Here is a 16,780-nt window from a genome sequence, read left to right as displayed (position 1 = left end):
AACTATAAATCTTGAATTTTTAAACTATTTCATTTACTTCTTTTTACTGGCACTGGCGCTGATATGATTTAAATTTGTTGCAAGTGCTGCAAATACCTTAAATACAAACAAACATTACTGAGGCTGAAATGACTTAGAAGTGTCGAACAGTTATACCATAACACCCCCGCAACACGCATGTGAGTGTGAGGCTCTTTTACATTTTTTTTTTTTAACTTTAGGACAACGCAACACGCCTGTGAGGCTCTTTTACATTTTTTTTTTCTGTTACATCAGAATTGGTTGGTGAATTGGAGTAAAGAGTCTTTTCCAAGGACTCAACTTTGTGCCAACAACTGTGGGACCTGAAGATGAGTGTCTTACCACAAGACCTCAAAGCTACGACATAAAATAAAATGGACTCTGAGGCATTTCAAATACATATGTATATCTTATTTATTTGTTAAAATATCACAGTGTGAGGGATGTGCATACGAGTAAATATAACAATCAGACGAGGTTTTTACGTCTCCTTCCAAAGGATGTAGGTGAGAACAAGAGAAATTGAATTTCAAAATGTAAGGAGTAAGCTTTATTGCAGAAAGGAAAAAAACAAAAACAAATATAAACTTATTGAAATTCTGCTAATTTCATTCTGAGTGGCATCTGCTCAATTTGGTTTTACATAAAAGGTTTGCAATAACGTTTCGTTTTTTTCTTGGGCAAGATTATAAACCTCCAATTTGTTCACTTGGACAACATGGGTGATTCCTGTTGACATCAGACATGTGTTTGATGGATTATCTAAATTCATTCATGGAAGGCCTAGGCAATGGGATCTAATGGTGCCATACATTGCGAAAGGGCGTAATTTTTTTTCCATAGTATGTGGCAAGCTGGGAACATTTTTGTTTTTAAAATCATTGTGCTGGCACATTTGCAAATGGCATTTGTGATTATCCAGGTTTATGTTGAATGTGTAATGAATGAATTAAAACGCCATTTACTGATAGTACACTCTCAGTGCTCTTCTAGATTTTCTGGAAAACTTTGCCAAAAAGGCTGATGTACATCTGAAAACCATCAACAAAAACAAATATATATATTATGCTCTTTGTTCTCAATGGCGTTATTTATAAAAACAAGTAACAGTATTTGTAAATGTGAAAGACGAAACAAAATGAACATGAGTACACTGAAAAAGCCAGTATGTCACAATACAATTCAAGAGAGAAAAGAAATATTTAATATAAAAAAATGCAAACTTTTCTGGACAAATCTTATTGAAAGTGACCGTTAATTAACTTACACTTACAGTTAAACCAGCTTAAATGACCACTCATCTTGGTGATCACTTTGACCTTGAATGGTACAGAATGTTTACAATGCGATTTGGTCAGTGTATGCTGGCTGGGTGTCATAATTTTCTAAGATTTTAAGAATACAAAAATAAAAGTAAATGCTCATGGAACTCACCACTGTCTACCTTAAAAAAAAATTAAAAATCTTGATTTGCATGAGATTCAAGTCCAGTCACTTCTAATCGATTTTACATCAATGGTAATTGTAATGGTGAAAAACAAATCTATCGCCAAGCGGACATGGAATTGAAAGCAGTTCTTAATTAGATCATTATTAAACAGCATGGTATAGTCATTCCTAAACAATATTAAAAGTCAATCCCAAAACCAGGATTCCAGTTTCCTAACTTTCCTCTTAAAACAAAATGTAAACATTGCTGTTTGAAGCTTAAAGATGTGAGAAAAGGCGATGAGATAAATTCATCAAGCTCTTGTTTAATTGACAGAGATATATGATGCTGACTTCTTGGTTTTCCTCCCTTCATCAATAGACATGACAATGAATTAGACATAATGAAATATAAATTGTATGAATGTGAGATGATATTCAATCAAGTTGTAATCAATGTCTTATTAATTTTACTATCTGTTGTTGACAAGGAAGCCTGATACATTTGGACCAATAGTTTAAAATCAAAGTGTCGATTAAAGTAAGCCAACCCCAACATTGATTTTTAAATTGCTTGGTGAAAGGAGACTACGAGATAGTTGGATTTGACAAGCTCTGAGACAAAATGTAAAATTGTAACTCAGAAGTTGTAATTATTCTTACCACATTGACAGTAAATTCTAACAGAAGAGTCATTGGATTTGTAGCCCTGGATGCTTCCTTGATTTTGATGTCTGTGGTAAAAACAGATAAACGGCTTCTATCTTGTGCTCTAAGCATTTCCAAGTCAGATTGTGATTGAAATTGTAAGATGTCCTGAAGTCACTTCAGATCATCGTTAAGGATTGTCTTGTCTCACAATAGCCCTATTAACTCACTCAACGCTAACACTGACTACATATATCCGTAGCTTACTTTTTTAACCCCATGTCTATTTATTACATTTTCTGAGACAAATTATAGGCGTAGTATCAAAGTTAATGTTTTGAGTTTTTACATGTTAATGGTAGTTGAATGTACATGCTCATTTTTAATATACTTTTTTTTTTCCAATTTTGAAAAGTAACAAAAATCTCTAGGGTTGAGTGATTTAATATAATGAAATCTCTTCCAATCACATTGAATTCCTTTATTTATTTATTTTTAAAAATATTATTGCTTGAAAATTGAGAAGATAAAAAAATAACCGGTATCAGGATTGGTCCACTGATGGAGATTGTCAAAGATGACTGGGATACATTAAAAAAATTAATGGTAGATTATGGAATTGTGTACATTGTTAAAACAAATTTATAAACATATCAAAAACTCAGTGTTACAAAGGAGACAAGTCACAGAACTGGCCTGTAAGGTCAGGACTACTTAAAGGGTATTTTCCTCAAATATCCTATTTTCCATTTGATTCTACCAAAAATTGTCATGAAAATTGGAAACTTTAATCAGGTTGTTTCCTCTTTTAATTGACATTTCTAATCCCACTGGAGAAAGAGGTATAAGGATATGGAAAGTTACCCAGAAAATCTTCAAAATATTACTTGAAATGAGCCCAACTGTTTATTTTCCTTTTTTTTTTTTTTTGTTTCTATTTTTTTATACCATATATGGCCATTATGGGAATTAGCCAATTGTGACACTAGATTGTTGTTCCCTTTAAGTCCCACCATCCATTGATGACATTCAACAAAGTAAGGTAACTCTTTCCCTAGCCCTAAGCTGGTACAGGCTCAGCTTGTGTCTGTTCCTGTGGCATTGGTTGGGATTTCAAGGTTGCTTCAGCCTTCAAACGCCTCTGCTCTCTATGGAACTCTTTTCGGGCTGCCATTCTGAAAATAATAAATAACGATAACAATAATAGTAATAATAATAATAATAATAATAATAATAATGACAATTGTAAACGTCTGTATGCAAGAATTGTTTATGTCATACTAAAACTGTGTAATAACAGAATGACGGATTTTGTCCCAGAGGGTTCACCAAAAAGTATATGTGGCTTTGTAATTTTAAGACAAGTTCACTCTCCAACCAATGACCAATCATATCTATGAATATTGGGTAAACTATCCAATGGAAATGATTTATTTTGACAAGTGACATGACTATTCATGCCAAAAGGACCGCTTATCGATCGTAGTTTTACAAAATCTACATTGATGGGTATTCTTGAATGGACCCAAACCATCGATTTCTGTGTGTAATAGATGAGGTAGGTGAAGTTGTCATGAAAGTGAGTGAGAGAGGTGGATGATATTCTTAGTGATTGCTTTCAAGTTTGATTCTGGTTGATTCATAGACCCAATCAATTTCAACTAGATTTCTTCATTATGTTCATAAACAGATTGCATTTTAGCTGATATCTTATCACTTTTGAATGTAAAGATTGCTTTTGGAAATTTTGACTTTAATGTACATCCTAAAAAAATATAAAAAGCAGAAAAAAAGATAATGTAAATAACGATGGCAAAAAAATTGAAATGATTTGCATTTTTGATATTTAGGTGATATAAAGCTAAAATTTTGATGTTTTGTTTGTTGCTTTAGGTCTCTTCCAACACAATTGAGGTTATATGAGAGACCGCTGAAACAAAAAAACAAGCAATCTAACAAAAATAGTACAAATGTCAATCAAAATCATAACCTAAAGATATCATAAGCTAAATTTAAAATACCAAGACAAACAGGCAGAGGATTTACAGGAAAAAAATATCCCCTGTCAAAAATACAATCACAAACCAAAGAAGCAGGATAGGCTAGTAAAGAAGAAGAAACGACATCACTATCGATCGTAAACATGCGAAATCATTAGTATTTGATTTCAAGGGTGATGCTCCCATCCAACCACCCGCTAAATTTTGATGTTTAAAAAAAAAAAAATAGATCATATTATCCACAGAACCCCCCCCCCCCCCCCCCCCCAATATTCATTCATAACGTGTCTATATCAGTTTTTCAATTGTTTTAATCCTTTTATTTTGACTTACGGGTCAACAACACTTGGCACTCTGGATCGCAAAAGAAATTTGTCTGTGTACTCGGACACCTCTGGCCATTTAGCTGCTCGGTGGTGGCCATGATCCTGTTCCATCTTCTTCAATGATGAATAGTCAGCAAACGTTTTTGGTCTGATGTTCGTCAGGACATTTGTTTCATTCAGCTGGTGGGTTGAGCCAAACCATGTGTTGAAGTCTGAGGAGATAAAATTTCTAATTTGGTAATTGGATTCAATAGTCTGATGTCATGTCGCTCAGCAACGGCGAGCAGCGTGGTTCTAAACAAAGAAAATTGGTACTTTTTATTCTTCATGCTGGCTAGAACTTTTCATATGTCATGTGATCAGAATGTATAAAAGTCAAAACATCAGATTTATGTTTTTCTCCTCTGGATACACTTTTGTGCTCATCTGAGAAATATTTCATAAGGGCATCCGCCATTGTTCCGATAGTTTAGAGCCAGTTAATAATTTACCATGCGTCATTACGAGGGAAGTGACATCATGACTGTTGAAGAGTATTCATTTGATTTTAACACAGAATTCTAACATCAAATCACAAAACGATGCATATCAGTGACTGAGTCAAACTTATATGCATTTCATTTCAAAATATTTTGGAAAACCTTTAAAGGGATATTTCACATGTATGGATACTAACGAAAGAATGATAATGGAGAGGCTTGTATAGAGTACCTTTTATCAACCTATTTATCTTTAAAGATCATTTACCCTATTGATTATTGTTATTATTTCACTTATCGTAAATCAGTGCAACCTCTGGATAATGACACCCCTGAATAACGACAACCCCTGGATAGCGACATTGACCTCTGGTCCCAAATTTTTTTCTATATACTATCAGTAATAACAACCCCAAATAGCGACATAGATTTCAGTAAAACCCCTGTTTCTTGGCATTGTCATAGCAACAAACGGCAGTTGAAACCAATGCTTGATACCTGACTATCGTCATCTCGTACTCTTAAACAATATGAGATCGTTTTGTTACCGACGAATCAGAACACATGTTAACTACACTGCGCAGAATCAGCACCAGTTCATATGGAACCACAGCAAAAGAAAATTATCAGTGGATGGAACTCTCAAGGGTCCATTAACTTTCCCTGTTTACTACCTGTCTGAGGTCAGTGGAGGTTAACTGATATCAGGCAATGCTGTGTCGAATGGTGGTATTTATCGATATTTATGGTCTTATATTATACACAAGAGCACAGAAACCTCGAACAAGTTGGGACCAGGCCTATTTGTTCGAGATTTCTGTGTTTTCAAGTTTTCCGTGTTGAGTATATGAGGAAGAATATGAGGGAGGTAAATGTGGATGGTCTTGATAAAAGTCATATTATATATAATATTAACTCTGTTATTGTGAACTCTGTCAAGAGTCGAAAGTGAGATAATTCAATTTCCTTTTCTCTGCCATCTTTTACAAAACTATGAAGAGATTTTTCATTGGTGTTGCGTTTAGTGCGTTTGTCTTGTCAATTACAGTTACAGAAATGGAATGACAATTCCCACTGCATGTGCTTGATAAAAAGTCAAAGCCAGCATATCGCATTGTGGATTACACAATCAGCACGCGACGTCAATTTCCTACGAATCCGGTACCTAAAATCACTATCACTCCTCATTTAACACCCTCAGGTTAAAGAGAGAAGGAGGGCATTGCTCTCACACAGCTCTCATCCCAGCTTCCCTACCCCTTATTGTCTGTATAATTTTAATACGTAACAGTTACTACCTAAGGCCCCAACAACACTGGTCATTTTGCTATGGTACTGACACCTCAGATTAAGTACCATAAAGTGAGGTAACGATGGAGTAATGGGTGGTGTGCGTAAGACGCTGGTCAAACATGCTTCACAATTCCCCCTCAGTTCAGCATGAACACACACACACACATTATATATGCCACACATATGCATGCGTAACACATTAACTGACACTTAGCGCTACGGGAAGAGCGATTGCATCTTTCGTTTCCATTCAACACAAACAATTAGAAAATTATTTTTTAAAAATTCAACTGAGGGCAAGTCCAGTTTGTTCGAGATTTCTGTATTGACAACACAAATAAAAATTCAGGTGTTCAAAAATCATCAGCACAGCATGGATTTTAATTAATACGTATTAAGCATAGATGTGAGCATCTGTGTTCTTGTGTGATATTATCATATTGGCTCTTGGTTTTTAAAATTTATTCCTAGTTTAGTTAATTAACGTTGGAGCACTGTTTATGATCAAAACAATTACATTACACATTGGAGAGTGAAAACGTAACTGGTATGACCTTTGTAAAAAGGAGAAATACACATTTTAACTTTGTTAGGACGTATATTCTCTCTGGCACTGTTTCGCGCATTGCACTGTATTCAAGGGTCTCACCACGCCCACTGTAAAACCCCGGAATAACGACACCCCTGGATAATGACATAATTTTCCAGTCCCGGGCAATGTCGTTATCCAGGGGTTGCACTGTAATTCTCTTCTTGTTCTTCATCTTCATCGTCATTGCCATCTTCTTCTTCTTGTTCTCCTTCCTCCTCCTTCTTCATTTTCTTATATTACCATTAGCATCATTGTATTCATCAACAAAATCTAGTCAAGAGAATCTCATTAATAAATAGAGAAAATATTCTCCTCATAATTCAAATCTTACTAGGATTTCTTTGCTGGTAATATCCTTCACTGGGCCTGCCGTGTTTCATGACAACAATGTTAGGCAGATTGGTGGGATTCCGTTTGTACACATCAATGTTCAAGTACCGATGGACGTCCTCAGTGTGGAAATGGCTGATGGTTTTCTGCCCTGAAACATCGTGCAAGAAAACATAATTATTTGGCAATGATTACACCTAAAATGGCAACGGAAAATTCATGACGGGAAAATCAAGGGGAAAGGAGCAAGTGGAAGGCAAAGTCTGACCTCTTCACTGAGCCAATGAAGCTGGATGAGTGACAAACAGATGACTGAGAGGATTGGAAAGTTATAGTCAGATAAAGGCCAAGAGCCAAAACGTTTTTATTTTGTGTTGTCCCCTTTTTATATGAGACAAATTCATTCTCTGTATTTTTCTCTCCATTTTATTGGCTCATTTAGGCTGTTGTGGTCGACGAAGTCGGCTGCAACAGATATGGCACAGACTGATAGGTAGACCTTTAGAGCCATCAGGCCCATGGAGCTGGAGTTTATCCAGTTTCTATAGCATGAAGTGGACAATAGAAATTGCTTGTTACCCTTTGGCTAGGATGCAAGTCAATCGCAAAGTACTTTCCATCAGATCAAACAGAGTCCCAGCTACCCAATCACTGCTGGGAGGACAAGGATGGTCAGAAATCTATATTGCACCTGGGATTGATCTCGATCCCTTTGCTTGTGAAATTAGTGCTCTACCAACTGGGCTATTGTGACCCCCACTGAATGATAATCATATGCATTTTTTTTAAATGAACCAATATTATAAGCGTCAAAACTATTATGCTGTATACACTTTTTTTTTTTACTTTAGCCAGAAAACTTTCACTTAGATATAATAAGGCACACACACACACACACACACACACACACACACACACACACACACACACACACACACATACACACACAAACACACACACATTTGATTTTGACTCCCAGCTAATCATACAGTTTTGAATTCAATGAATTTATTATTGCAGTTGGAGTTTCATTATCAAAAAAAACCTTAACTGCCTGCAGCCAGTGACTCACTCACGCCTGCATCAACAGAGTGAATTTTATATTTGTAACATAACCAAGGCTTCAATGAGTTTTAGTCGACACAGGTGACTATATGTGCAACAAATACAGTATGTTTTTTATGAATCAAATTTTTAAAAGCATATAAATCAGTTAACTCTTTATCTTTTAAAATTGCCACATCCCTTATGGAGTAGGTTGGGGGAGGGCGGCATTAAAAAGACAACATGACAACAATAAAAAAAAAAAATTAATTAAAAAAATAATAGAAAATCTTCTAATCAGTTTTACAACCAAAAATTGCTTGAAATAACATTACCATTCAAAATGTAACACTGTGAATGATGAAAATACCTTTATGTATGTGTCAATTACTTTTGATTTCGAATTGAGGTATACAGTCATACCTGTTTTAGCAGGACCCCATCTTAATGAGGCTCCATTTCGACATGTGTTGTATTGTGCTGGTGGGTCTCTTTGCCACTGGTCTCCTATCCAGCAATGTGGGTTATAGCGAGGTGGGTTGTCACGAAAAAAAAATTGACTTGCACTTGTTGCATATCTATCAATTGGAGCTGGGCGAATCACTGGACCTTTCTTCTTTCCAGGACCTGCTCCTGGGTCATCTTTCATAAAGAAAGGGCTGGAATCCTGAGGAGCATCAAGGAAATCAAGGAATCATTAATATCAATCAATCAAAATGATCAATTGGTAATTAGTTATTTTTAAGTATGAGCGTTCACTATTGATATTTCGCCCAGTATATTTTTTTAATTGTTGATGTCTCACAACAGTAAGCATGAGAAAATCAATATGAATTAAAAAGTGCATATAATAAATTTTTTATTTGCTGTTATAGAGTGTAGTAGAGCAATATCCAGTAAATTTGCTCATACAGTACAGCTTGTGTACAACGACCTCGGTTGCAACAGGAGCTCAGCTACAGCAGGAAATTTTTAATCCCCCATTCTATGGCCTATATAATTCATATAAATCATACTCGGCTATAACGGGGTAATATTTCCTGGAACACAACGGGGGTGTGAGTTGCACGTTTAGTACCCAGTTGAGAAAAGCTATGTATTCAAGAAGACAAGAGGAAGGCATACAATTGTAGTTATCGACCTTTATCTGTGTACTTTGTGTAACATATCCACAACGACGCAACAAAAGGCTAGTGAGAGGCATGTGACTGACAGATCAACATCTTGATACACTTGGGCGCAGACTGAGGAAAGTGCATGTCTTGAGTGATTAAGTGAGAATGATGATGGGTCTATGTGAAGCCTGAGGCTAGGATGGTGGGCTACTTGAGTTATGAGATGCACTTAGTAGTGGTAGTGGCTGTCAATGGCGAGGTTGGAATGGGTGGATAGCAGAGAAAAGGAGGAAGGTAGAATTAACTGTTGAATTGGTCCAATCTGCTTTGTGTCCTGAAATAAATGGAAGAGGGGGTGAGGTATGATGATTTAGGGAGAGGGGTGGGGGGTATAAGGATGGAAGTCGTCGTCTGATTTATTTACTTAGGGAGAAAACTCGAAATGTGTACCTCTCGTTTCTAATTTCCCTCAGTATTGCTTCTTTTCAAATTCTGTATGCATGAAAAGAGATAAAAAAGATATAACTGAACTCGGCTATGACAAGGGCTTTTTGCTAGTACCATTATCCCTCAGTAGAGAAGGATGGAAACTGTTTGTCTGTGGCCTATACCCTGACCCAGGGTGAAAAAGGCAATGATGATGATGATTATCCCTGTTGTAACCGAGTTATGCTGTAGTGCTTTACAATGGATCCCAAGCCAACAGGAACTCCTATCATATAAAACAAGACAAATTCGCCCATAAGACTCTTTCACAATTTTTTTTTGCAATTGAAATAATGCAGTCACTACCCAGATATGTATTCATTTTACACCCGGGTAATGTGAGCACTTATGAGTAAAGAGCTTTTATTTACAAGGACTCAAGTTTGAACCGGTCTCAGCAGGACTAGAACCGTATATATATATATATCTATATATACATATACGGTTCTAGTCCTGCTGAGACCGGTTCAAACTTGAGTCCTTGTAAATAAAAGCTCTTTACTCATAAGTGCTCACATTACCCGGGTGTAAAATGAATATATATATTTCATTTCAAGCTGAAACATCAATGTAGATATACTTCAAAATTAGGGTAAATTACTTTGTTCTATTCAGGGCTGACAATACTCTGCTTAAAGGCAGATTTCCGCCTAAATGGTGGTTCATCTCTGCCCATCACTATCACATTTCCGCTTTTTTCAATTAAAAAAAATGAATAAAAAAGACTCACCACAACCACTGCATCAGCATCCCTAACACTAATACTATTACAACCAGCACCACATCACCATCCCTACTACCACACTACAACACCCACCAAATACTCATTCCTATCACAAGTCTAAAACTACCACCACATCATCCTCCCTACCAATACTACTACAACCACCACCCTATCACCCCTACTAAAACTAGTACAACAACCACCACCTCCCCTTCCACCACATCATCCCTACCACCACTATTACTACAAACACTACCATACCATCATCCCTACCACAACTAATTCTACAACTACCACATCGTCATCCCTACCACCACTACTACGACAACCACTATCACATCAACAGCCCCACCACCACTACTACAACAACCATCAACACATCATCATCCGTACCATCACTAGTACTACAACTACATACACATCATCATCTCTACCACTAACACCTACACATCATCATCCCTCCCACCACCACTACAACCACCATATGTTGTAATTACACTTTCAACTTTTGAAATTGCTCTGTGTGGTGTCAGAAATTGCTGCGAGACACATTTTGGATTGCATCTCAGTAAATTTTAATGAAATCAAATTTATAGGTTATAGTCGCATAGGTGGGTCATGATCATTGAGCTGAAAAATTTCCTCCTTTTCTGTGCTCTGTCATTCTCACCCTGTCTATTGTTGTTGTCAATATGTCAACATCTCTCTCTCTCTCTCTCTATACATACATATATATATATATATATATATATATACACATATTTAAAAGAAAAGTAGTCCTTCGGAGCTATAAGGCCCATGGAGCCGCAGTTTATCCCATTTGTATGGAGTGAAACAGATAAAAGCAATTGATTGCTACACTTTGGATAGTCTATGCAAAGTACTTTCCACCAGATCTAACAGACCTAGCTAATCATTCACTACTGGGTCGACAGGGAGGGGGGAGGGGGAGAGGGTCAGTAAAAAATTATTGCCTGCACCCGGGATCGATCTTTATCCCTCTGCATATGAAGTGAGTGCTCTACCAACTGAGCTAACAGGACCCCCTCTCTATATCAAATTTGTATTAAAATAGGATTTTAAAAAGCACAGTTACAGTTAATGGATAATGCACATTATCAACTAACTGTGCTAGGTCCAAAGCCAACAGAAACACTGTACAAATTGAATAATACAATACGCCTGAAGTCACTATTCTATTATAATTCTTTTTCAAACAGAGACAACATTATAACTAGCCAAGTAATCATTTCACACCTGAGTATGGTGACAGGATGTAAGTAAAGAACCATTTCAAAAAGGAAAGCACTACCAAGAGACTCACTCAAACCAGGACATGCTTATAAGGAAATATATTAAATGATTGTCCCATTTACCCATGAACATTTTTCTTTTTACTTGCCTTTTTCAAGTTTTTCAACTGTATGTCTGTTAAGACAGTGTACTGATCATTTGGAGTCCTGGGTCGACCAGTCAGCATGTCCATGGTTTTGGGGTCAGATGCCATCTCGCCCTGGAATCACAACACATCAGTTCTTTAGAGAAATGACCCATGACAAGAACTAATTACAGTGCACTTCATTTACAGCGACCTAGGATCCAACAAAACCTCAGATTTAAACAAAACTTTTAAAATCCAAGATACCCCTACCCCCCTCCCCTATTATTTGATTACTAAAACTCGCATACAAGTTCTTGGTCTCTCTCTATTCTATCACACACACACACACACACACACACACACAGAGAGAGAGAGAGAGAGAGAGAGAGAGAGAGAGAGAGAGAGAGAGAGAGAGAGAGAGAGAGAGAGAGAGGAGCGAATAGTAAAAAACGGGAAATGGGAAGACAAGAAGCATTGATCATTGTTGTTGTGTTGAAGTTGAGGTCTCACAATTCTCGACAATCTCAATCTCAATAAACTATAAACGTTTTTCAAAAACTTTTTGACTCGAGTTCTTCAAAATACTAAGACTTTATTTGTAATCAAAGTCCATGCCTCATACTAGCATTTAACATGAATTACAGATGAAAAATTTGAGTTATATACATTTACCTAAACTAAGGAGTATTATATCTGCAAAAGACCGTCCAACTTGTGACTAGACCACTGTGTTTTACCCAAATCAAATCTAATCATTGACCGGATATTATGGTCAGGTCCGGGAATAATGTCGCTTAGACGCCATTCCCTAGTTACTGAAAACTATCAAAATACAAAATTTATATTTCCCTTCAAAATAGTTCTAATTTTATTATAAAATAAAAAATGTATAGTTCAATTGTTTTATTCAACTCAATATTTATGTGATGAGATCTTTAATCTTCACCGCTATTCTACCGGAATAGGGTTACAAGGGAAATTGAAAGTGAAAGTTGAAAGTAAAGAAACCCAAAAACAACATGGCTTATTTTGGGGAAAAGCGAAGATTAGCAAAGAAAAGAAAAGCTGAAGCTGTTGATGAACATGAAGAGCAACCAAAGAAGCAAAAACCACTTGATATGTCAGAAACTGAATTCAAAAATCTGCTTAAGGATGACAATAGCATCAACAGTGGTAAGGATAAACAGATAACAGTAGTAGTAGGGGCTGTCTGAAGTTGAAGTCCGTGACTGTGGTGCGCTGTGATTATCCCCAGACACCTGTCTGGGGATAATAAGAATTTGTTATCCCCAGACACCTGTCTGGGGATAACGAATTTTCATTATCCCCAGACGCATATTTGAAACTCCGCTCTTTTGAACAATTATCCACATTCCAGAATATGGAATGTTTCCAGATGCACATAGAAATAAGGAAAGTTAATAAAATATCTATAAAAACATAAAATTAACCAACATTAAAATCAGTTGTTACTACATATACACAATATGCGTCGACTTCGAAGTGGGTGTCATGGCCGAATGGTTAAGTCGTCTGCCCTGGAAGTTTGACTATAATCGACGTTGTGGGTTCGAATCCTGGTTACGTCACTTTCTTTTTTTTTTTTTTTTTTTTTTGTTTTAAATTAATTCCGTCTTCTTTTTACAGAACGTTGAAAGGGATAAATGTCCCATCCATCCTCCCCCCACCTCTTTTTTTATTATTAAACTCTCTCTCTCTCTCTCTCTCTCTCTCTCTCTCTCTCTCTCTCTCTCTCTCTCTCTCTCTCTCTCTCTCTCTTGTTTTTTTCTAGTTTCGAGCAAATATATTCGTCCCCACTCCGATCTCAAATAGTGTCTAAAAAGAATAAATAATTAAAAAGCAAACAACCAGAAATATTCAGAGAGCGACCAAATGGTTAGATAGAGGAGAAAAAAAACAAAATGTTTTAAAAATAAAAACAATAATTGTTTTAAAAATAAAAACAATAATTGTTTTAAAAATAAAAACAATAATTGTTTTAAAAATAAAAACAATTTAAGAAATTCATGCTCAGAAACGGAACATTTACATAAAGGTTTAGCAAACAAAAAACTCTAAGGTTTAGGTCAAAATATAAAAAAAAAAAGAAAAAGAGAGATTGCCCTCGGATCAGGGAATAGCGTTAACAGTAATAATAATAATAATAATAATAATAATAATAAAAATAATAATAATAATAAAATAAAATAATAATAATAATAATAATAATAATAATAATAATAATAATAATAAAAATAATAATAATAATAATAATAATATATAATAATAATAATAGTAATAGTATGATAATAAGAGTATTAATAATAAAAATATTAATATTATTATTGATAATAGTATTATGATTATGTATTAATAGTAATAATATTACAATTATTATAATTATTATTATTATTATTATTATTATTATTATTATTATATTATTATTATTATTATTATTATTATTATATATATCATTTGACCAAAACAAAAAACAATAATAGATCTAGAGCAAATTAGATAATGAAATAATATTATCGGAGAAATAAAAAATTCAACTGATTAAAAAAAAACTCTTGCTCGGAACTCGGAACAAAAGTGAAAACAATGAAAATCAATTGGGAAGAAAAAAAGAAAAAGTAAAAAAAATAAATAAAATGTGTGTGTGGGGGGGGGGGGGGGGGGGGTCGCGACTGGGTCGAATCTGTGCAGCTAAAAGGAGTAAAATGAAAGGTGGCCTAACCCACTGAGCTGCCTATCCACACCGCTATCGGAATATTTAAAATTCATATATGAGGTAAACATATTTCCACCATTTTTGCTTCCTTGTTTTGGTAGTTATTTTCATCTCTGATTCGAATAAAAATATGTTGTTGGATCTAGTTTTGTGGACGTGTGATACTAAATTGTATTGTCTTGTGCGAAGCAGACAGGAAAATAACAGGTGTGGGTTTTGGGCTTTGGGGCGAACAACACCATGGCCTAGGAATTCGTCCGCGACATAAAAATTATTCCCGGTCGTCCCCAAAATTGTGGCCAGAATGAGCAAATTATAGAAACAAGAGATGATCAATAAAGTTAACAGGTAGGTTGGTAATGAAAATTTAAATGGTTGTGGGACTATGAACAGATTTGATGATTAACAACTTTCTTCCTGGTTGAAAATAAAAAGTCGAATTGCCAGTTTGACGTTTTCAGATCAAAGTAACAAAAGAAATTTCATTGATCCATTTGCTTTAAAATATTTTTTTAAAAAGAACTGGATTTGACATTTGATCACTATTTACTTTCATCTTGTGTTAAATATCACTTGATATATTAACTGTTTTGGGACACAACCACTAGTATTTTTTCCAGAATATTTGATATTTTTCACGCCTAGTTTGGCATTTTGCATAAAATCTTTCTGCCCACTTGCTACATGCGTCTGGGGATAGTATCCCCAGACACCTGTCTGGGGATAACAAAATTGGTTATCCCCAGACACCTGTCTGGGGATAACGAATTTTTATTATCCCCAGACAGGCGTCTGGGAATAATGACAGCCACTGTGGTGACGGTGATGTGATCGTGAAAATACTAACGAAAGAGTGAACATGGAGAGGCTTCGTATGGGAACTTACAGACAATGGCGTTTCGGGTAGAAACCCTTCGTCAACACAACAGTGCACAAATTAATGTGGAAAACATAAAATAAAATGCAAAATAACTTGTATCGTCTGTACTCAATTTCCGTGGTTGCAGGCAGTGGCAGTATTTATGAATGAAACGTTAGCGTGGGGGATTGACTATTCTCATAGAGGTAGTGCACCTTCTCGCTATTCTCACCCCCCTAGTCCCCGCCCATCCTCGCTACTCTCACCCACAGATTAGTCTGTGCTCTCACCCGATCCTTATCATCTCTCACGTGACTACTTTTTTAGTTTTAGTGATACTGGACGTAAGGAGAGGAACATACTCAACGAACACCTTGCATTCAGCGACCGACACCCTCCTCCCCCCCTTTTTTTTTTCATTGACTTCTGGAACCAACTAATCTCATAGCCAACCTCAGATTCATTTAACCGGTGGTATTGGCAAACTCACTTTTTAATAAATGTTTCTATTTTCTACTGAGATTCTGAGACATACATATAGTTGAACTTCAAAGAACCAAATGTCTGCTGTCGGCATTCAATTGACAAGAAACGGAGGACAGAAGAATGGAGACTACCTCTGGCCTCACCCCACAATGTGTTAGGGGTGGGGCAGGGTTAGTGTCATTCAATATTAGACTAGTGCATGCAGAGCTTTTTCCTAGGTTGGGAGAGAAATTAACTGATGATGAGGGGGGGGGGGGGGGGTTGACCTATAAACAACCAAGGTGTTGGGCGTAGGGGAAACCATGATACAAGGCAGTTGGATGGTGGAAATTTGTTTTATTTGGGGGGGGGGGATGATAATCAGAATGGGATGTACACATTTACATTTATTGTATAGGTGGAGGAGAAAGGGAAAGAAGAAAATACCAACAAATTAAAACGACGTAGAGAAAGACAGGGACAACGAGAGGGGGGATGGGGGAGAGAGTGAGAGAGATGAAATATTGAGTGGACAAAATAAAGAAGGAAAAACAAACGATATAAAATGATGTAGAGAAATAGAGTTTGGGAGAGAGAGAGAGAGAGAGAGAGAGAGAGAGGAAATATAAACAAGTTAAAATTAAAATACCTAATGTAGGGAGAAATTGAGACAGCTAAGTCAACACAAAATAATAATATGCCCATAAAAGGATAAGTCCAACTCTTAGAAATTGGGCAAGTCTATTTCGCTTAACTTTGAAAGGGTGGTATAGGATATTATTAGACAATAGACTGAATTCCTATTTTCTGTAAATTACTTTTAATGTTATTTAGCAATATGAATAGTGGAAGACA

General features: G+C 36.0%; 2 protein-coding genes across 2 annotated transcripts in view; one reads left to right on the top strand and one right to left on the bottom strand.

Annotated features, from left to right (window-relative positions):
* Positions 1 to 417: 417 nt before the first annotated feature.
* On the bottom strand, positions 418 to 12,639 carry LOC144970866 (uncharacterized). The gene is made up of 6 exons (XM_078910973.1): positions 12,540 to 12,639; positions 11,889 to 11,999; positions 8,585 to 8,828; positions 7,119 to 7,268; positions 4,431 to 4,635; positions 418 to 3,272 (listed from the first exon to the last, which is right to left on the bottom strand). The coding sequence occupies exons 2-6, from the start codon at positions 11,991 to 11,993 to the stop codon at positions 3,158 to 3,160; spliced, it is 819 nt and encodes a 272-aa protein (XP_078767099.1). The 5' UTR covers positions 11,994 to 11,999; positions 12,540 to 12,639; the 3' UTR covers positions 418 to 3,157.
* Positions 12,640 to 12,804: 165 nt separating this feature from the next.
* Positions 12,805 to 16,780, top strand: part of LOC144970865 (nucleolar pre-ribosomal-associated protein 1-like) — a 29,924-nt gene continuing 25,948 nt past the window's right edge. The window contains exon 1 of the mRNA XM_078910972.1: positions 12,805 to 13,040. Coding sequence (XP_078767098.1) covers positions 12,887 to 13,040 — 154 coding nt within the window. The 5' untranslated portion in view covers positions 12,805 to 12,886. The remainder of the gene's footprint in view (positions 13,041 to 16,780) is intronic.

This window comes from Berghia stephanieae, chromosome 4, assembly GCF_034508935.2.
Source record: "Berghia stephanieae isolate SIO BIC M18660-M18661 chromosome 4, UCSD_Bste_1.3, whole genome shotgun sequence".
Taxonomy (NCBI): Eukaryota; Metazoa; Mollusca; class Gastropoda; order Nudibranchia; family Aeolidiidae; genus Berghia; species Berghia stephanieae.
The sequence above is the reverse complement of the archived record's forward strand: the minus strand, read 5'-3'. Positions and strand labels throughout refer to the sequence as shown.

Bases quoted from the DNA above. Each gene is read 5' to 3' on its own strand.
- LOC144970866 (XM_078910973.1), bottom strand. From the start codon at position 11,993: ATGGCATCTGACCCCAAAACCATGGACATGCTGACTGGTCGACCCAGG. The intron at 7,269-8,584 runs GTATGACTGTAT...ACGATGTTTCAG, and splicing joins ATGGGGTCCTGCTAAAACAG to GGCAGAAAACCATCAGCCAT. The intron at 4,636-7,118 runs GTAAGATTTGAA...TTATCTCCTCAG, and splicing joins TTACCAGCAAAGAAATCCTA to ACTTCAACACATGGTTTGGC.